The 22871-nt window shown below is 34.7% G+C and overlaps 1 protein-coding gene across 1 annotated transcript; it reads left to right on the top strand.

Annotated features, from left to right (window-relative positions):
* The first annotated feature begins 10287 nt into the window (after positions 1 to 10287).
* On the top strand, positions 10288 to 21011 carry LOC136820950 (uncharacterized). The gene is made up of 15 exons (XM_067077182.1): positions 10288 to 10583; positions 11181 to 11237; positions 12053 to 12080; positions 12253 to 12307; positions 12895 to 13046; positions 15355 to 15477; positions 15893 to 15937; positions 16244 to 16364; positions 16504 to 16749; positions 17361 to 17467; positions 18040 to 18131; positions 18613 to 18639; positions 18919 to 18992; positions 20000 to 20161; positions 20634 to 21011. Exons 1-15 carry the CDS (start codon positions 10503 to 10505, stop codon positions 20851 to 20853), a joined length of 1590 nt encoding a protein of 529 aa, XP_066933283.1. The 5' UTR covers positions 10288 to 10502; the 3' UTR covers positions 20854 to 21011.
* Positions 21012 to 22871: the final 1860 nt, after the last annotated feature.

Here is a 22871-nt window from a genome sequence, read left to right as displayed (position 1 = left end):
TTTTAACTTTGCTGTGAAAAAACAATGTGACTCTACTACTAAGAAAAAGAACACATCCCAAACAGGAATCTGCTCAGGAACAATAGTTGATCTGCTTAAACCTTTCAATCAAATAGAGAATTTCGAGGAATCCTTTAAAAACTCTCTCACTCAATTCGCTCGGTCAAAGCTCTACTTAGCAAATGTTCGTGGAACCGCTGTGAATTTACAAACAGACTCATATTCTGATATCAAAAGTGAAATTTTGAAGCATTTTTTACTTCTCATTTTAAATGCTGAAAGAAGGAAAATAATCGAAGAAATTTGCGACAGATTTGCTTACCAGAACTTTGGTGTCGAACATCCTTATTGTGTAGAATTGAAACGAAATCCGAATGGTGATCTCAATAAATTGAAGAATCTGAAGATCGATGACGTTTGCCAGTATACAACACACGAGAATGTAATTTTACCAGCAGAATATCTTCAAGCAGAGAACAGCAGTAAATTAGATATCATTGATTTGACCAAGCTTCTTCGTACATCAAATGACAGCAGTTGGAAAACGTCTGGTGAAGTCTTCTTTCGAATTCCCAATGAACAACGGATGATTGACCACGGTTGGATAAAAAAGGGTGAGAAAGGACCATTCTACATCAAAAAATTTGAAGTCTTTCTTCCACCACACAAAACGGATGCTCGGGTACCATTCAGAGTTGAATCTGAAATCACCGCTATTAAAGATTCCATGAATGGAAAACAATATAAGTTTGATAGACCAATTAAATTCCAGCTCAGATATGACGAAAATCACATTTGGCCCCAGTCGTGTAAAGAGAAAATCGAGCCTTACTCAACCTGCTGGAATAAACGTCGATTTCCGATATGCATCAAAAGATCAGATATCTTACCAGGTCCTTTCTATCCAACAACAAACGCTCTATGGAAATTGAAGATTCGCAGTAAATACGAATTCCCAAAGATCCATCATACAACACCGTTTTATCTTCAAGCCAGAATTCAACTATGTTCAAAAAGCTTTGACGAAGACCATCGCCGCAAGAGAAGAAGTCCATCGTTTTATCACTATGCACCAGCTTGTTGTAATACCAACCAGTATCTGGATGTTAAAACACGAGTAACAGCCTCAAGTCCTGACCCATGCAAACCATGCCCCTCTGGTGCACCGAAGATGGGAGGATACTTCTGTCAAGATTGTCCAGTTGGTATGGAGCCTGCCTCCGGTGCTTATGGATGTAGATCTAAAAATGTTTTAAGGTCTAAGTGACAGTGACATTATTTTATACCAATAAAGCACTATTATTTTGATCAAGCTCTTATAATTAAAGTATCGTCTCATCAGGTGAACAACAAATGTAATGTACAGTTTAAGGGCGTTGTTCTCCTCGGAGGATCTTTACCTAGTTTTATATTATAGTTTTATATTTAAGTCTTATCTTATCAGGTGAAGCTCACGCAGTGCCAGAAGCTAATTCTCCCCCTTTTCCAGGCAGGTGGAATAGATGCCTTAACCCTTTGAGCATCTTTGGGAGGGGGGCTTTTTTTGCCCCCTCCCCCCTCCCCAAAACGAATTTTTTTTTGATAACATTTGAAAAATTTATCCGATTGACTTGAAATTTTGCAACTGTGCACCAAATATCAATTGCCATCTTTGATTAAAATTTCAGCATCACCAACGATGTCATTGCTACCTGATGACGTCATCATTTTTCGAAAATACCGATAATAGTACCACCCTCTAACTTTGTTTCACTTTAATTTTTTTTTGCTTGAATTTTGTGAGGCAATTTCATGTCACACAGGGGGGGGCACGCAGTTACTACAAGACAGTATGACACTTACTACCGTGGTGGTACTGTATTCAGAAGTTATATAAACAGTTACTACACAGTGTAGTAACTGCTGTTTGGGGGTGGTGCCAAACACTAAAACTAGCACTTTTGGTGTAGTAAGTGCTTATATTTTAATTCTTTTTAAAGAACTTTCAAAATTTTTCACAAAAAATAAAAATTCTTTGTTAAAAAAAATATTTTTGTTATAAATGGACGAAAATGAAATTATGCTTTCCCTAATTATCATTAAAATGTTCTCAACAGCTGTTAACCAAGTAAATTAAAAGAAAATCTAGCACAAAAATGGCTTTAGGTTGAAAAATAATCGCACTTTAGGGTAATTTCGAGCACGTTTTTGATGATATCACTCAAAAACAGGGGTGGTACCTGGTAGTCTGGGAGCAGAATCACAAAATAGCAATTTTGCTTAACCCAGAAGGTGAATGGGGTTGTTATACATCGTTGGAACGGAAATTTTATGCTGATTATGGAAACCTGGGTCTTAAAAAGTCTATCTTGGACAAAATTGCAAACGAGGCTGGAGTTTGCACTCCGTTGTGGTGTTTTTTCAATTTTACCTGTTTTAGAAAAAAGCTTACTGTCAGCAAAGTAAAGGGTTTCAGAATTTCATTTTTTGTGCAAAATGCTGTCAATAGAATGGGTTAATAGAAAAAAATTCAAAAATCTCGAAAAAAAAATTTTTTCCACTCCATCTCGGAGGATTTTGGCGAAAAATCGATGCTTTTTCTTAAAATTCGTCAAAAACTAGTCTATAAACCACAGAAATTATGTCAAAATAACTCCAAAAATACTTTCCTGCTAAAAATACTATAAAAGAATAAGAAAATATAACAAAATAAAGAAAAATCGGCTCAAAACGCTATTTTGCACTCCCCCATTGGTGTTTTTAATGAAAAAACGTTATTTTTGGTGTTTTTGAAAAAAATAAAACATTTTCTAGCTTTTCCTTTGATCTACGACTGGAAATCCTATTCTTCTCTTGTAATCATTTTTATCCAACACAAAATGCTAAAATATTCTGAATAATGACCCTCCTTCGTTGGGATTTTAAGTCAAAATTCAGTAATTTTAAGTCAAAATTCAGTATTTTTACTTAAAATTCATCAAAAACTAGTCTATAAACCACTGAAATTATGTCAAAAGAAGTCCAAAAATACTTTCCCGCTAAAAATACTATAAAAGAATAAGAAAGTATAACAAAATAAAGAAAAATCGGCTTCAAACGCTATTTTGCACTCCCCCGTTGGTGTTTTTATTGAAAAAACGAGATATTTGGTGTTTTTGAAAAAAATATAACATTTTCTAGCTTTTCCTTTGATCTACGACTGGAAATCCTTTCTTTCTCTTAGAATCGTTTTTATCCAACACAAAATGATAAAATATTCTGAAAAATGACCCTCCTTCGCTGGGGTTTTAAGTCAAATTCAGTATTTTGTAAGCCAAAATTCAGTATTTTTACTTACAATTCGTCAAAACTAGTCTATAAATCCCTGAAATTGTGTCAAAGTAAGTCCAAAAATACTTTCCTGCAAAAAATACTATAAAAGAATAAGAAATTATAACAAAATAAAGAAAAATCGGCTCAAAACGCTATTTTGCACTCCCCCGTTGGTGTTTTTATTGAAAAAATGAGATTTTTGGTGTTTTTGAAAAAAAATATAACATTTTCTAGCTTTTCCTTTGATATACGACTGGAAATCCTATCTTTCTCCTATCTTTCTCTTGGCATCATTTTTATCTAACAGAAAATGCTTAAATATTCTGAAAAATGACCCTCCTTCGCTGGGGTTTAAGTCAAAATTCAGTAATTTTAAGTCAAAATTCAGTATTTTTACTAAAAAATTCATCAAAAACTAGTCTATAAACCACTGAAATTGTCTCAAAATAAGTCCAAAAATATTTTTTTGTTTAATGTTTATAAACGAATGAAGTATAGGAAATAGAAAAGAGGGCTCCAGACGCTATTTTGCACTCCTCCGTTGGCGTTTTCATTGAAAAACAGGATTTTTGGTGTTTTTGAAGAAAATATAACATTATTATTTAGGTTTTCCTTTACGAAGCTGGAAACTTTAACGAAGGTGATGGCATGCGTAATGCCTCATTTCCCCCAATGAACTTAACTGAGAACTTAGGCAAAGATATCCATAAAAAGTAGCGTTTGATGTACTTAGTTTTCATAAAAAAATCAGTCCAAAACATGGTGTAAAAATCGAAATTTTCTCCTGTCCCCGAAAACTACGGTTGCGACTCCTCCGTCACGAAAACCTCAGTTCCTCGATACTAATTGTACGTCGAAATTAAGTCATTCTTTTACTATATGCTGTGATCGGAAAATGTAAGCTAAAACTACTACTACTACGTTTGAGTTACGACATTACGTCATTCAGATCCCGCATTCATTCGTTTTGAAAGTCTCAGCAGTTATTAATGCTCAAAACTTATTTCAACAATATTTTTTGCAGCTTAAACGCCTTATTTCCTCCATTAAGCGCCACCATACCACCCTCTTGTAAGCGCCGTAACTAAGGTTTAAGTTTCGAAATAAGCGCCAAGAATCTTCAATAGCAATTTCGTCCTAAAAACCCAGGCGAAGGAGAGCGATTTTTCATGGAGGAGTGCAAAATAGCGTTTTGGGCCCACGTTTCTTTTTTCTATACTTCATTCTTTTAAAAACATTTAGCAGGGAAATATTTTTGGACCTACTTTGACACAATTTCAGTGGTTTATAGACTAGTTTTTGACGAATTTTAAGTAAAAATACTGAATTTTGACTTAAAATTACTGAATTTTAACTTAAAACCCCAGCAAAGGAGGGTAATTTTTCAGAATATTTTAGCATTTTGTGTTGGATAAAAATGATTCTAAGAGAAAGAAAGGATTTCCAGTCGTAGATCAAGGAAAAGCTAGAAAATGTTATATATTTTTCAAAAGCACCAAAAATCTCGTTTTTTCAATAAAAACGCTAACAACGGGGGAGTACAAAATAGCGTTTTAAGCCGATTTTTCTTTATTTTGTTATACTTTCTTATTCTTTTATAGTATTTTTAGCAGGAAAGTATTTTTGGACTTATTTTGATATAATTTCAGTGGTTTATAGACTAGTTTTTGATGAATTTTTTAGTAAAAATACTGAAATTTGACTTAAAATTACTGAATTTTGACTTAAAATTACTGAATTTTGACTTAAAATTACTGAATTTTGACTTAAAACCCCAGCGAAGGAGGGTCATTTTTCAGAATATTTTAGCATTTTGTGTTGGATAAAAATGATTCCAAGAGAAAGATAGGATTTCCAGTCGTATCAAAGGAAAAGCTAGAAAATGTTATATTTTTTTCAAAAAAAACAAAAATCTCGTTTTTTCAATAAAAACACCAACGGGGGAGTGCAAAATAGCGTTTTGAGCCGATTTTTCTTTAATTTGTTATACTTTCTTATTCTTTTATAGTATTTTTAGCAGGAAAGTATTTTTGGACTTATTTTGACATAATTTCAGTGGTTTATAGACTAGTTTTTGATGAATTTTAAGAAAAAGCATCGATTTTTCGCCAAAATCCTCCGAGATGGAGTGCAAAAATTTTTTTTTCGAGATTTTTGATTTTTTTTCTATTAACCCATTCTATTGACAGCATTTTGCACAAAAAATGAAATTCTGAAACCCTTTACTTTGCTGAGAGTAAGCATTTTTCTAAAACAGGTAAAATCGAAAAAACACCACGACGGAGTGCAAACTCCAGCCTCGTTTGCAATTTTGTCCAGGATAGACTATTTAAGACCCGGGTTTCCATAATCAGCATAAAATTTCCGTTCCAACGATGTATAACAATCCCATTCACCTTCTGGGTTAAGCAAAGTCGTCTATAACTCGACATATTGAATTCTGCTCCCAGACTATGGAAATCTTTTCTGAAAACAGTTACTACCAAAGGGTGGAAAAAAAGTGTCGAAAAAGCACTTACTACACATCATGTCTTGTAGTAACTGCGCCCCCCCCTGTGTGACATAAATTTTTTGCCATCTGTTGGTATCGTGTATTTTACAGACCGACCCAAAATTGCCTCTTTTTTCCTAAACAGCCTTAGGATATACTCTAGTGATTGGAAAATGCTATTCACTTGAAATTTTGACAAACTTACAGTCAAAATTTCAGCAAAATCGGACGAGTGGTTATATGCTGAAAGTGAGTATTTTGGCAAAAAACGGCCATCTATGTAAAATACCGACCGCTCATGTGACTAAATTGAAATTTTGCACACTGTCTTAGATGGTCAATTTCTATCACTGGTGAAAATTTCAAAATAATTACTTCAGTAGTTCCGGCAGGTGGTCAACGTGTATTTTACAGACCGGTCTAAAAAGTACCAAATACTCATGGGAACGAATTTTTTTCTGTTATAAATCTTTTTTATTTGACAAATCAACCTTCAGGAACAAAATTCAGTCAAATCGAACGAGTCAATCAGTCAATACATTATTTTGCTCAAGTTTAAATTCGGTGGCCGAGCCGAAATTTTGCAAATCAACTTCAACTGGTCAAAATTTCAAGGTCATATCACTATTGTTATTCTTGAGATTTTAAGGGGGTGCTTCCCCTAGTAAAAAAATAGGAAGATGCTCGAAGAGTTAAGATCAACGCCAAATTTCTGATGACAGATTGAATCTAGTGCTACCCAGTCATTATTTTCATTAATTTCTTCGAAAATTAGCGATAAATGATATTTTCATTCTAGATAGCGTTCATGTGATAACCACGATAGCCCGCAAGACCTTCTTAGAAAACAACTTGCTCTGAATTCAACATAGGGGGATAGGAGATTCTATTTTAGTAATGATTTTTTATATTTTATAGGTTTTTTTCTTGTGCTTTACACATTTTCTTTTATACATCTTTTTACTAAAAACTGAAATCTAACATTTTTTTTAATTTAGGAAAAAATCTTCGTTTCGAGCACTTCTTGTAAAAAAATATTGAATATTGAATAGATTTGATTTGACATTCAATAATAAATGACCAAGGGTATTATCTTTTTAATACATTCTGTCCCGCGTTTATTATCCGTTTTACGGACTATACCTATGATCGCGTCTAGGTAATATAATCTAATAAAAGATTACTCTCGGGTACCTAATAGCCGGGGGGGGGGGGGTTGGAATAAGCGGGGGGGGGCGGGGGGGGGGGGGGTTGGAAAAAATTTCAAAACTTAATAAGCGGGGGGGTTGGAATAAAAATGTCCTGGGTGGAAAATTTTTAAAAAGGAGGCTAATACAGCTGAATTAGGACAAAAAAGGGAACTTTTAAAAATATTTTCCCAAAAATTAATAAGCGGGGGGGTTGGAATAAGAATGTCCTGGGTGGAAAATTTTCGAAAAATTAATTAGCGGGGGGGACGGCTATTAAGTACCCGAGAGTAGTCCTTATACACTAACGGGATATATATAATTTTACAGCTCTATGATGAATTATTTCCTTGTAGAAACAGATAAGGGTTTGGTTAGACTTCCTTGTTGCCTTCTAGAACACTTTTTAGTGTTTGGTTAACAGAGCACATCTTACAAACCATTTTTGCTAAAATACGCGCTTTTTTATAAGAATACGCTTTATAAGAATGTCCATGATGAAAATGGCCAAAATATTAAGAATAATACTAAGAATATCACAATCATGGAATTTGGCTACTCATGCTAAAAATACCGTTTTTAGAGCATTTTCAATTATAAATTGCCAATTACCCTCAAGTAAGGCTCACTCCTTTCAGAAAAATGCCATTTTATGCATGAGGAGTATGTACTAAATGTTAAATCTAGTCTGAATTAAGATCCTAGCCTAAGAATGCTGTAAGAATATTTTAGGATGATTTTACCAAAAAAAGTTAAGAATATCAATGACGAAATGGATTTACGCCATTCTTATAAAAAAAGCGTGTATACAGGGTTTCGCCAACTCTCACGAATCTATGTTCCGCAAAATCTCGTATTTCCTTTTGGTTCAATTTCTCATATTGCAAAGATATTTGTGGACAGAGACCAAATTGGATGATTTATGTCTTTAACGTATTGACAGTAAAGGCTAGAGCGTCATATTTATCGCTAACAAAGTGTTGGCAATCGTTCTTATCGAGGATGGATATAGACGTTTTTTATAAGAGCAAACTATATAAGAATATAGGGCTTCGATGGCCAAAATAATAAGACCAACTTATTATTTTAAGGCTTCGCGGACTCTAAGAAAGACCCGACTTTTTAGTAAAATGGTCAACAATTCTCATAAAATGGTGTGAGAACATGTTAAGAGCATTCTTAGGCTTGAAACTCGTAAAGGTAAGAATATCCGAAGTCTTCAAAAATTTTGGATTTTCTTTAAAAAGAAACGGGTAGACCAGCGAGAAAATACACGTTTCTTATCATTGGTTATGTCATTTAATACATATAGTGCGGAAAAAGATGTTTGACCCCTTTCCTAACATCATAGTATAAAAAAGCCGCGGCTTTCTTATACTATGCTAACATTTAATGTCTTGATTTCATACCATTTGAAATTAAATAGAAAAATTGCACCATTTCCACTGGATTGTTTGCGCTGGAAACAATAGAATTTCTATCTCCATTATTTGGATGTCAATAGAAATTCTCATTCCCACCGGTAAAAAGGCTCCACCGGGGCACTGAGACAAGGGTGTTTTATGCCCGGGGGGGGGCACTGGGTTTGCGAACTGACGGCATGTTCACCCTTACAGTGCAGCAAAAATCAGTGAAAATCATACCCTTACAGTGCATTTTCCCCCAAATTTTCGATCCCTTTCGTGCAAAAAATGGTCAAAAGTCTAGCATTTTTGGTCAAAATATCTAGATTTTTCAAGAATTTTCTGAAATTTCTACCCTTACAGTACATCTCTAGTTTTTCCGACCCTTACAGTGCTTTTAAACATATTTGAAAAGGTACCCTTAGGACCCGCACATACCCGTCGGACATTATAAACACCCCTGTCTCACAGGCCCACTGGAAATATTTTCCTCAGGTGGGATAAAAATTCCTATTCAAATACCGATGGGGATAGAAATTTTATTGCTCCAAGGTTAAAAAATCCAGTGGGGATGGTTTTAGAGTACAATTTTTAAACATTGAATTTCGAATGGGGATGGAATCAAAGTCATTTTCCCAGTGGGGCTGTAATTGTTTTGTTTTGAAATTGTTTTTGCCAAATTTTCGAGTGGGGCTGGGTTCCAGTGGGTCTGTGGCACGGCGGTGTTTATAACGTCGGGTAGGTAAGTACAGTATAGATTCATATGTTACATTGTTATACACAATGTAAAATTAAAAACAAAACAAAAAATAAAACAGGAAAGAATAAAAGAAAAGTAGGTACATATAAAATACCGCAACAAAAAGTATTTTTAATGAAGGGCCTCTTTAATTTTCAGTTAAAATTTTTGTTTGAAAAATATTCCTTCTTGCAAAAACCGGTCTTTACATTTCTTCTTTATTTGATATAGCCAAGGTGAAAAAACTTAAGCTGTACAAATAAACTTGTGTTTCCTGCTTCCCATATTTGCGTTACTTTCAACGAGAAACCAATGAAAAGAAGAAATGGTCGATACGCTTTTTTTATAAGAACACGAGACTTCGAATGCCAAAATATTAAGAACAAGTTAAGAACATTTTAACGCTTTGTGGACCGATACCCAATTTATTAGGAAAATTGATAAAAAATATTCACAAAATGGTGAAAATAAGAACATTTTTAGGCTTAGAGCCCAAAAAGTTAAGAGCATCCAAAGGCTTCAAATTTTTTGATTTTCTCATTAAAAAACGTTTTAAAAAGAAGAAACGATAGATAAATAGTCTAAAAATCCCTAATAACCCCTGAACATTATATTCTTAAGATATTCTGAGGTCTGGTCTAAATATTTTCATTCGGTAAAATACAATACTTTATCAATTTAAAATTCTGAAGTAGACAATCATTACTTATTCAAAACTTTTAATATTTTATGTTCTCAAAACTGACCTAAAAAACCTCAACAACTATATGTGTTCTTATGAATGATTTCAAACGCTATCATCATTTTTAGCAGCACAGATTAAACCCACAACAAATATTGCCTCGATTATCTTATTATCATATTAAAAGAAAAGATGTCATACAAATTGGGTTATCAAGGATACCGTAAGATCTGATTAAAAAAGTTTTTCCTTCATGAATAAGAAAGCAATCATTAAAAAAATTCCTCTTATTATCGAAACTTATTGCTGCATTGCCAGTAATGAATGTATTAATCAACAACATCAATCAAATTGGGATGACAGGCTAGAGATGAGCATTAAGTTTTGATGATACTGAGAGTTGATTGAATATGTTGTAATTGATAACAAATCTTAAGGATACAAAACACATAACTTGATCGTGGTAAAGTAATAATATTATGGTTTAAAACAATATTGAGAAGAAGGAAATTTTATAAACTTTGTTGGATTGGATCAAAATTTTAAACAAGACACGAGGGTTAAGATCCCGTATATATAACAGTGGAGCTTGGCGCGTTTATTCGGTCTACTTTACAAAAGCGAAAAGCCCTACAAGTTATACTGAACTATGATTTAAAGTGAAAACGTAGAGGCTAGTGGAAGTGTGGAACTTCTTTCAATTTGAAAGATGGCTTTTAGTGATATCCTTTATCCACCTGGAGCCACCAGGCTAAACCATAAAGTGGCTGCTGCACTTTTTCTCATCTTGGTAAGTAACTTTGGTAACTGATTTTTCCGGGTATAACAACAGCCCTGTCTCACAGCCCCTGTGGAAATTTTTCCCACAGTGGGGATGATCTTGGAGTGCAATTCTTTCAAACAGGGGATGAAAATAAAGTCAATTTTCCAGTGGGGGTCGAAATCGTAGTGTATTTTTTCCCACCGGGGACGCAATATTAGCGGGTCCCACCGGGTCTGTGATACAGGGGTGTTTAATAAACTAGAGAGCAACCGGCAGCTAGAACGAGGCGTTATATGTACGTTACAAGGACGTTAGATAAACATCGTGTGCCAGCTTGGAGACTTATCTTTATAAAAACCCCTGTATCAGTGGCCCGGTCAGATCCACCCCAGTGAATAACCTGGTGCTAAAAATGACGTTTTTTAAGTCCCAGTAGGGGTAATGAGTAAACCCAGTTTTACTTTATTATAGTCAACCAGGTGGATTTCAAAGCACCAACCTTGGCGACCTTGGTTTATAAAGCACCAGTTTGATATGGAGATACAGAAGCTAATATAAGGAAAAAAGAAAAAGCCTTTTTTCCTCCTTGACATTTGCTGTGAACTTAAGTTTTTCTTTCTTTAGTTTTCAACACAGATGACATTAACTTCACCATTCTCATACCTACCAGCTATGGTTTCAGTAAGTAATCTAAAATATCTTTCCAATTGTTTAAATCTCAAAACCTTTTTATCTAGTCTAACTTCTTGTCTATCTATATTCTAAAAACACACGAGGTTGACCAGTGATACTTAGTTCCCTGTCGTAAAAACGCTTACCACACCCATTGGTTTATCTTTGGAAACAACACAACACCAAAAAACTAACAAAAGTTATTAATTTCTTACTTTTAGTAAGAAGTCAATAAAATTTTAATGTAAAATCCCTGTAAAAACCCATTTTTAAAGATTTTAAACCCCTCTCAACTTCGAAACGAGTAGAAATTGAAAAAAATATTTAGCCGTTTTACTCAGGACCACATAGGGTCTCAGTCTGGGAGGGGGATCAGGCAAGTGAAGGGTGCAGGTATGTCTATCCAACTAACTTTTTTGTAGGCGAAATCAGGGTTGAAAAGCAGTATTGTTACTATATATACTTTTACTTGAGCCCCGAAACCAACGTTTTTAAAAGCGAAATCGGGGTTGAAATACCAGTATTGTCCTACTTTCACTTGAGCCCCGAAACCAACCTTTTTGTAAGCCAAATCGGGGCTCAAGTAAAAGTATATATAGAGAGTTTAAGAGAATTTCCTTTCAAAATGAGATCATAATCCATCGGGGTTACCCCCAATCAGGGCTCAAATAAAACTAAGCCTAAAAACATGAGAATATCAATCTCCATTAAGTTTTGGTCCATTATTTTTACCCCCCCCCCCCCACTGGCTGAGAAAGTACTACCGGGTCCGTGAGAAGGGGGTGTTATGTCAAACGTGTTTTTACGTTTTTTTTATTTTTTAGAGTTTTGGTTATTCCGACAGGCAAAGAGGTATGTAATACAATGAAACGATTTTTTTGTAAGAATATCAAGAAACTCTTAAGCCTTCGGTTGTTACTACCTTTTTTTCAGTTTTAAAGCGTTCTTGTCTTAGTATTATAGGATAAAGCACAGAAGCGCTGTTAAATGCATCTTGAACTTTCACTTTTAATTCACAATACAGGTACTTATGCTGGCATGATTGCATCCTCCTTGTTTGTGGGAAGATTCTTTGGAGGGTATGGATGATATATTATTTTAAACGTATGATCTCCCTAATCCAATTGTTCATAATGAGCTCTTCCAAAAAGAATTGTACATGGGGTGTGGAGGATATATTGGATATTTTGTCCGGGAGTAGTGAAAAATCTGCAAAACTTGCTTTATTTTAGGGACAAACTTGCTAATAAGGGGTGATTTTAAATGTCCGGGGGTAAACCGATGCTTGTTGGGAGGGAGGGGGTGGTGGGAGTGAGATATGTTGTCCGGGGGGTAAATTTCCAAAAAAAGTTCGATCCTCCAATCTAGCAATAATATTAGGGGAGGGGAGAAAAGGGGACTCCAAGTGCTTTAACTTAGGATTGGAAAATCCTCAATTGAACATCAGACGACCTTAGGATCTCAGGAACTATAAGTTCAACAAATGGTCCAAAAAGGCTTTAAAAATGTAGTCTAGAAGCCAAATCACCAAAACCCATGAAATAAAGTAGAAAAACTGAAATCGCCATAATCGACCGAACTTTAAATTTCGTAAAACGAAAGAATACCCAGAATTCCTAATATATTTTGACTATCATTAATTTAATATACTTTGTCTATTTTTCAGCTACTTTTGGGGCTGGCTGACAGACAAGATAGGGCGTCGACCTGTTCTACTCATCTCTGCATCTTTGACATACTTCGCCACTATTGCTTTTGGATTTTCAACAAATTTTTATTTTGCCGTTATTACAAGATTTCTTCAAGGCCTTTTTAACGGTAAGTCTCTCATGTTATTTCCTTTTTGTTTATTTTAGCCTTTAAAAAAGTTATCAGTGCTCATCTTGAATAGTAGTAGTAAGTCTGCGACCACAGTCGAAGGCTCCTCTTTCGATAGATATTAATTTATTTAAAAGAGTTGTTTTGATCAACGAGAATATGTATTATATGGGAGAAAAATCTCTAAATCTAAAAAATTGAACTTTCTCCTGGAGTGGCCACTGGACACCTGGAGGTAGTTTTTCAATCCCGGCTAAGCAAAATATTTTGACCGGAGTATTTTTGAAAGTTGTATCCGCTAGATCTACTTTTTCTTCCACACTAGTGATGTAGTAGTCAAATTTTTGACACTACAATGGCTTTTTTGCGGGTACCACTATAAAAAAAACTCCGATCAAAGATGGCGGATATAGCTTTGTCCGGGGGGTTATAAAGGTCACTGGAGCAAGCTTCCTGATGACCTTAAAACTATATGTATTCAATTGAAAAACATATTTAATGTGTGGTTTGTTTTGCCTTTCTACTAAAAAGTTTCATTTGGTTAACTTCCATACCAACGTATAATTGAATATCAAGGGAGACCTATTAGTTAAACCCTGGTACCATTGCGCATTGGTTGGCCACCATTACATTTGAATTTTCAATTGATTTCTATTTTGCCGTTATTACAAGATTTCTTCAAGACATTTTTAACGGTGAGTCTTTCGTTGTGCGGTGGACTCTCGCTAATTCGAATACACGTTGTTTTTTTTAAGAACCTAGTTTTACCAAACAGCCTCAATGTTTCTTAAGAAATCGGCCTTTTGAGCCTTAAATGTTTCTTACATGTTTCTAAACTTTTTGACATAATCACCCTTATGAAAGGCTGGATTGGAAGGTTCTTAAAAAAACCAAATTAAAAAATGTTATTTTCTCATTCTCAGCCTCAGCATGTTTCTTAGATGTTGCTTAGTGTAATTCTAAAATTCAGTCCTTTCTAATCTTCAGGTCCAGGAAAGGGAAATCTCCAGTAAATTAGTCTCTTTAATTCGAATCTCTATAATTCGAACAAATCAGACTTCCCGTTCGAGTTCGAATTAGCAAGAGAGCCCAATGACCTTAGAACTATGTGCAATTAAAGATATTGATACGCCGCTTTACTTTTTGACCAAAAACTTTTACTTAATTTGACTCCATAACAACACTTAATCACTGAACGAGGAAGAGCTATTTAATTAAATCGTGGTAGAATTAAGTCACTTATTTCCACGAGGAAGCGATCAGTAATTCTACTATATGCAAGATATCTTTCGAGTGACGCAATCGCAATCAACAGCACTAATAATACCATGCTTGTTTCTCTCAATTAAGCATCAAAATTAGACATTAATAAGCACTTTTTTATAAGCATGCAAAGATTGATTAAAAATTAATAAAAGTAAACGAGGCAAAATTATTGACAACAATAAAATGCCCCGTAATTAGAATCTTTAGTAAAATCTATTTTCCTGTGTACGGGAACAGCCAAAACCGGATGTTTGTATCAAACAAAGTATTTTTACAAATATTACCGTAATGAGGTTATGCTATTTTCAAGCCAAAGAAATATGCTCTTGAAAACTTATCATAAAACTTTTTCAACCATGCCCAATTCAAACACAAAACCTTTAATCCTACAATCCGACTTTTTTTTGCCAGAAACGTACTGTTAGGTTCCAAATAAACGGGGGTTGGAAAATTTTCTAGATTTTAATAAACGGGGGGGACCTAATTGCCGGGGGGGTTGGAAATTGTACTTCTGAAACCCAAAAATAAGGTAAAAATAGGCTAAAATCAGGCCATTTAGAGCAAAATAAGGGGCTTTCTCTTTGACAGCTGAAAATATTCTTAGAGATAAATAAACGGGGGGGGGGTCCTCGAAAAATTAACAATCGGGGGGGGGGGGCGTTTATTTAGAACCTAAGAGTATATGCAATTAAAATACAAAAGCTAGCGCGATTCGAATGCGAAAGACTCTCTCCAGGCAGCGTGGCTCAGCCTAAGATGTTCATAATTTTTGACATTCTTAGCTTAATGCTCTCAACTGTATGATTTATTTAAATGGCCTTAAAATCAGCTAGGTTTCACGTGAACAGAACCAGCGGTGTCTGGACAGCGCTATGCATTTCTACTTCAAAAAGAAGGAATTCCTACTTCGTAAGAAGTGGAACCCATTCCACGTGGGCTAATATCAAAACCAGTTAAGATGTCGGTCGTCAAGGTGATTCTATTCAGATTTGACGGATTGATTTTTGCTAACTTTTAAAAAAATTGTATTTTTATCCTTCAGGTGTTATCGTATGTGGCCGAGCGGCTTTCGCTGAAATATGCGATGATACGAATCAAGCTATTGGAGTATCACTGGTCTTTGCGGCATGGAATTCAGCCATTGTCATTGGACCTGCCTTAGGAGGTTAGTATGGTATGAGTGTGACACAGTAGTGTAGTGTTCAGCAATTTTGACTGCCATCCAGGAGGTCGGGGCTCGATTCCAACTCGATGTTGTGATTCACTTGGCAAGTGAATGTACCTTAGTGTAACCCGGGCAAACACGCGCAAGAAGCCCGTTTGTTACTGTGCCAACCTATTGAACACACCTTAAATCTAGGATGAGGTTACAATGCGCTGGCTTGTTCCCCTAATGATTCAGGCTGGATTAACGCACTCGGTCGCTTTTCTGAAGGTTTAATGACATTACTAAATTTCACACGCCAAATAGAAATCACATGAATCAGCCTTATGAGGTTTTCTTCGACAACTCTTTGCATAACTAGAGGGAGCCTTCTTTTTTTAGTTTACTTCTAACACACTTTTCGTTTCTGTTTTAGGTTTCCTGGCTCAACCAGTGATGAAATATCCTAACAGTTTCAAAGGTAAAAAGTCTATGATAAAGTAAATTATTAAAGCACCCTTTTACATTTTGATCAGAATTCATCAAATACAAAACCACAAGACAGATATACAAGTAGGAACTTGACATTAGCTGACAAACACCTGCAGGAAATATACTTTAGCTCCAACAACGCGCACGGCAAACGCGGACTTACTCGAGTTGTGGAGAACTTTTTTAAGGCATTGTTGACTAAAATGACAAGAAAACTTGTTCTAGCTATAGAGGCTCGAATCATTGCGACTCCATTGTTCAACAACCTCAACTAATAATTTTCTTCTTTTTATAGGTTCAGCAGCGACATTTTTCACGAAATTTCAGTTTCTTTTACCAAGTATATTGGTTGCTGGTGTGTTACTTATCTCCATCATATTCATTTTCATCGTCGTCGAAGAAACCAAACCAACAAGGTAAATATACTGCTTTGATAAAAAATAATACGATCTAATGTTAGGAAAATCTGACAATAGTTTTGGAGGGCCGAATCTATAACATTTCCAAACTTTAGTACGCCAATTACATGTATATTCACAAATTTCTCTTTTCCAGTCTCTTGGAAACATCAGACAATGTTCACCTCTTATTGTCTGAAGATAATGAAAACGAAACTGATGACGTCATTTTTATGAAAGAAATGTCATCATCTGATGAAGAAAATGCAAAACAAAAGAATGAAAGAGAAACAATAAATGATACAGAAGATGAGCAACAACAAAGAAAGAACACTAATAACAAAGAAACGAAATGCAACCCATGTACTTCCATCAAATCATGGTCCATTTATGAACTTATGACGTAAGTGTAATTGCGTTTTTAAAGGTTTTGTTTTTAAATATGAGTGATATCGTTTCCTGACTCATCACTTTTAATTCGCAAGCTTTTTCACATTGGATTGACACAGATGTGGAGCAAGATTGGTCAAAAGGAGAAAAAGAAAAACAGTTTTTTGCATAATATAACAATAGGATATGAAACATGTGTCTGATATGAAGCGGGAGCGCTTATGTAAAAATAAAACCTTTAAAGGTCCATTACACGTTTTTATAAGAACGCACTATAAGAAAATAAGGCTTCGATGGTCAAATTATTAAGAATAATTAGTTAAGAACATTTTAAAAGGCTTTGCGGATACGTAAACACCTTATGCCTTAGAAAAATGGACAAAAATGCTCATAATATGGCAAAAATATAAGAACATGATGATGGCTAAGAACATATTAGCTTAAAACAAAAAGATTTGAGAACTTTCGAAGGCTTCAAAATTGTGGGTGTTCTCATAAAAAATGTAAAGTTTTCAGTTGAATGTTCAGTTACAAGAATATGAAATATTTTTTGTTATACTTCAGAAGTACAAAATAAGACTAATCTTACCTGTACAAGACATTATCTTCTTCTTTCACACACAGCGATAAAATAGTGATGCTGGTCATCATAATGTTCGGAATATCGGGATTCTGCATCATCGGGTTTTCGGAACTCTCCTCGTTATGGCTGGCTACAAAAGTAATATATGGTATGAGTTATAAGATCTTCATTCTTTGTGAATAATTTGAATGAAAATACCTTTTAAAATTTCTTGCCGGTAAAATACCCAATAGATAATTACAGCTATTTTATTTGAATAACAGAGTCATGACAAATGTCTTTGAAAATCATTTCAAAGATCTCATAATAGAACGTCAAGTAACCGATTTGACAGACTTTGACTCTTCAGACCTAAACATTGTTCCCTCTACATAGCTTCTGCAGAAAAGATATTGTGTTAACCCCTGTCTCACAGCCCGGTGGAAATTTTTCCTACACAGCGGGGATGAAAACTTCGATCGAAATGTTAATGGGGATAACAATTCTATTGCTCCAAAGTTAAAAAATCCGGTGGGGATGGTTTCCGAGTGCAATTTCTAAACAATGAATTTTGAATGGGGATGAAATGAATGTCAATTTCTCAGTGGGGCTTAAAATTCTATGGGACGAGATTTTTGCCAAATTTTCCAGTGGGGCTGGGGCCCCAGCGGGTCTGTGACACAGGGGTGTATGTGTTAAAGTTACAAACCAAATGAGAAATTGATAATCTGCTTTTTCTAGGTGGGCTTGGATTTACCACGGATAAGATTGGCATCACACTTCTGGTACCTGCTATTGTAGCCGCTGTTCTTCAACCCATTTTGTTTAGTAGGGTAAGTTGGCTGTTTTTATCGACCATTGATTTCTGTAAGAGTAATCAAAAATATGTATTGTATTATCCGAGCGAAGAAATCGCAGTTTTAACCATAATAAAAATGCATTATAGTCAATTTAACCTCGGTAACTCGAATGTCGTCTCCTTAACCCAAAAAGTCTTTTGGTCCCCTTAGTTAACAATGCCTTATAAACCTAATTCCATATCTAGAAATTTCCTTAACTCAAACAAATTTGTGTCCCCCGTGCGAGTTCGAGTTATGGAGATTCCGCTGTATGACAAAAAACGCTGAGAATATAAAAAGAGAGGTTTCGGGAGCAAGAATAGGTCAATCCACTCAATGATTTGAATTACACAAAAAATTTTGACGAGACATCTTACAAAAATCGCTAGCATTTTGTGGTCACGATACTTTTTTGAATTTAGCCAATACAAATAAATAACCTAAATCTAGATCTGATTTTCTTTTTACATTTTAGTGTGAAAGACGATTTGGAGGAATAATCGTAAGTTAATCACATCATCTATGAATATTGCTATCTAGAGGTGACCAGAAACACAATCTACTCTCTAAGATTCGAAAATCGGAAATGTCTTTTTCTCAAAAGGCATTGGACCTAATTGAAGAAAAACATTGTGTTCCAGAAAATGTCCAAATATCTAAGGGTCGTTTTTCGTTTTTTTTAACACCGACATTTTGTTCTTATCACCTGTCTTGCAAACCAAATTTAGCCCCCCCCCGGATTGGATAGCCTAGTTCAATCAATATTTCTTTTGTTTTCTAGACTGCTCGCATATCACTGGTCATATTGTTTATGATGACAGCTATGTATCCAAACATTCACAATGCCTATAAACAGTAAGAAGATTTGACCCTGTATACGACTAACAATCCAACGGGCCAAAATCACAAAAATTCGGATAGTGCTTCGGTACCAAGCTGGCGCATAATCTGCGAAAGGCTTTTAATGAGTTTGTTTTATAGTAGGAGGAAATTTATAAAATAGCTCGATTTTTTTAGTCAAAGCACTTGTTATACATTTTTGGAAAGCTGAGGGGCAGGGGAATCAAAATAACTTGGGTGCCCTTTTTTTCCGGACACTTTGGTGTGATTTTTGGACAAATATGACGGTCTCAGGCAAAAATTATAGAGTCAAAAATCAATGAAAATTTTAGCTTGATAAAATAGAGACCTGTTGTATATTTTTGGAAAGCCCTCAGAAACTAAGATTAGAGATATATTGCGAGTATAGGTGATTTCAAATAATTAAAAAAAAATAAAATTGAAATTAAAAAAATCGAGCGACCTCAAAAAACGGACAAATTCCCCCCTACTATTAGGCGACCAGCTTCTAGGTTCCTCTCTCGAATTATTCGGAAATTTTCATTTTCAATAGAAATGTTTTTATTTGATTGTTGAGCGCGCGAACTTGGGTTGTTAGCCGTAATACACCTTTTTCCGGTTAGCTGTTTCGTATAAAACGTCACCAAAATTTCGAGTAAACCAACCATCCCATTGGCTAAAAGCAATAACATAAACAAAAACATGTGCAGAGTATGAGAAAAATGTGCTTTCTGTGCTCTTACTCTGGACATATTTTTGCTTCTAGCCAATGAGATGGTTTGTTTACTCAAAATTTTGGTGACTTTTTATACGAAGCACCTAACCGTAAAAAGGTATATTACGGTATTATTCACTAGCAGACAAATCTAAAAAAAATCTTCTATTTGAAAAACAAAAACTGCATTAGAGTTTAAGTTATATTTTTTGGAATTCATTATTTTAGGACTGTAGATTTCAAGTGACCAAAACCACATAAATAATTTCAAAGTTTTAGTCAATTTTAACTTTTCTTACCTAAATAGTACTGCGTTGCTATGGACGCTTCTAATCGTCATGGGATTGATTCGGATGATTGCTGACATCAGCAGTCGATCAGCACTTGCCTTGTTCATCAATAATTCGGTATATCAAGACCAGGCAGGTCGTGTCAATGGTTTGGCTTTCTCCATCCAAGAAATTATGAGGTAAGCGATTAAATTTGTTACTTTATCGCAGTTTCTTCTCTAAAAATTAAATAGAAAGACCATTACACAATTAAAAGAGAAGTTTGTTACGTGAAAGAAATTAAAGGGCTGTCTGGTTGTTACAAGGACTGAGAAATACTCTTTAACCTAAAACCTCCCTCGGGATAAATGGCTCGCTTTTCGATTTTTTTCTTATCCCTTCCCCGGACCTTATAATGATCCCCTACCCCCGTTTAAATCAATAATGAAAAAAATTTCATCTGTCAAAAGAAGATTCCTCTATTTTTCTACAATGTTTTAGCCTATAAATACCTTCTTTTTTTTTGGGGGGGGGGCGGGGCGGGGGAAGCTTTTAGAGTTACAATTTCGTACCCCGGCAACTTAACTGTTTATCACACCCCTAAGAGTAATGATAAATTAAAAACACAAAAACAGTTTTGTTTTATATCATAATTTCTTTTCTCCTTTTTAGAGTGGCATCTCCAACATTGTTCGGATCTATGTTTTCATGGTCCATCAATGCAGAAGAACATAAAGTATTTTTCCCGATAGACTATAGACTACCATTCATGGTTTTGTCGGCTTTTATTTTGGTGATCTTTACCATGTCATTCTTCTTACCAAGACGAATAAACTCTGCTAAATTATCATATACAAACAACAAATTGGAAATGAGTGATACCGATAGTTGACTAGAGAAGAATTTATGATTATGGACTCGACGGGTATTGGTCAGGCCCGGCGGAAGCAGTCTTCACTTTTGAGAAAAATAAACTTTTTTTCTCCAATTCATGGTGAATTCTATCCCAATTAGATCCTTTAGCCTCACCACTTTTATGGTTGTTCCGCCGGGGTCTGTTTGTTTCTCTCTAATTCTAACCACTGTGATTCAAATCCTTCTGTAATTCGAACTAAAACCCATCAACCTGAAAATCGTATAAAATAATTTTCTTAATTCGGATCTAGAGATCACTTGAATATTGAATTAGAGAAAGAGTGACTAAAACGACTAATTTCTAAATTTTTAAATACATTTAAAAATGAAGTGCACTTTTTAAGCTTACAAAAAAAGAAATAACTTCGATTAATCGGCTTAATTTACACGAGATTTAATTTTGCATTTTCTTGAATTTTTGCCATTTTCGCAAATAAAATTTGAGCGAAACTGCATGAGATCGCTCACCGGTGAAATTAAATCCATGTGAAATTTAAAAAAAATTGATTTTTAACTGTTAATTTGCTTTTTCGGGCGTTTTCAGGGACAATCTTAACTAATTTCGGCTGATTCTTGAAAAAAGTCCAGGCAAAATTTTTCAAAACGCTACCGTAATTCACAAAAATAAATCAAGAAAACTTTTTGGCTCGATAAATTAAATCTTGCGAAATTTCCCGATTAAAGTAGACGAACACACCTTTAGGCGTGTTTCCTCCACTTTTTTCTTCGTTGGGTAATTTTTTTTTCAGTTTCAGTTATTTTTTAATATAGAAAGACGAGATATGTTTGATTGATTTCGATTATGTTAATATTATTTACGTTACTGTTCAAAATGCAATTTTAATTGACGAGTTAAGAATTAAGAGACACTAAAATGGATGAACCTTTGAAATAAAATAAACTAAAAATGCTCTTCCTTAATTTGTTAAATGTTGCGGAGATTTAATTTGAGGAAAGGACCTTTTTTGTGTAATTGTGGTGAAATCTGTCAAAATTCGCCAAAATCAATACAATTAAAGTATTTTTATTCTATGTATTTATCAATATATTCTATAGATGTTTTTATAAGAAGATATTTTTGGAGAAAACTTGTTTGTTGTTTGATTTTCTTGAGGTTTCCAGATAAAATTCTTTTTTGGTACATAGATAGATAGAATCAGATGTTTAGTGCACAATAAAAATTTCTTTTAGGTTAGAAACTTCAAGTCATCATAAGGCACGAGGCGTTACCTTGTAAAAAATTGGATACAAGAAGGGATATTAAGATACATGATTTTCTTTTATAAGCATAACGTCTATAAGCATGTGCAAACTCAGTTTTGGGTACCTAAACAATAGAATGGGAAGCATAATGTGAGCCTGATATAGGGGAAGACATTTGCTTATAAAAAAACTTGTAGTACCTATGCTAAGAGTGATTGAAAACGTAACCTCTATCTTGTTAATAAAGACGTAACTTTTCGTCATTTTTCTTTGTAAAAACTTGCAAAAACATTACATCGACTACTTTCATTATATAAATTACCAAAAATCATCAAATTGCGTATATGCATCAATACCGTAAATCCTCGAATGAGCGCCCGGGCGCTTATTTAATTTTCCAGGCTCTAAGGGGGGCGCTTATTCAAGCAGGGTGCTTATTCGAGCGGGGCGCTTATTTTGTTATTTCAGAAATTCGTATATCGACAAATTCGGAATCTGCTTGACTTGACTGTTTCAAAGGGTTGATTTTTCAAAAAAGGATGAATAAAAGAAAAATTGGAAAAATCCAATTGACAATTTCTATCATTTTATTCTTAATCGCTTTCTTTCTTTTTAAGACACAAGTATCTACTCAATATCTTATTCAACCGAATAACAATTTTCGAATAAGCGCCCCTCTCTGATGGAGGCGCTTATACAAAGAGGGCACTTATTCGAACGGGGCGCTTACAATATTATTTTAACTAAAAGGGGGGCGCTTATTCGAGCGGGGCGCTTATTCGAGGATTTACG

Source organism: Clytia hemisphaerica, unplaced genomic scaffold (genome assembly GCF_902728285.1).
Source record: "Clytia hemisphaerica strain Z4C2 unplaced genomic scaffold, Clytia hemisphaerica genome assembly, whole genome shotgun sequence".
NCBI classification, from domain to species: domain Eukaryota; kingdom Metazoa; phylum Cnidaria; class Hydrozoa; order Leptothecata; family Clytiidae; genus Clytia; species Clytia hemisphaerica.
Note: the sequence above shows the minus strand (reverse complement) of the source record. Positions and strands in the feature narration are given on the sequence as shown.

What these genes read in the sequence shown, in the direction of transcription:
- LOC136820950 (XM_067077182.1), top strand. Translation starts at nt 10,503, where the DNA reads ATGGCTTTTAGTGATATCCTTTATCCACCTGGAGCCACCAGGCTAAAC. An exon ending in TTATTCCGACAGGCAAAGAG is followed by an intron (nt 12,081 to 12,252) that starts GTATGTAATACA and finishes TTCACAATACAG; the next exon opens with GTACTTATGCTGGCATGATT. An exon ending in GAAGAAACCAAACCAACAAG is followed by an intron (nt 16,365 to 16,503) that starts GTAAATATACTG and finishes TCTCTTTTCCAG; the next exon opens with TCTCTTGGAAACATCAGACA.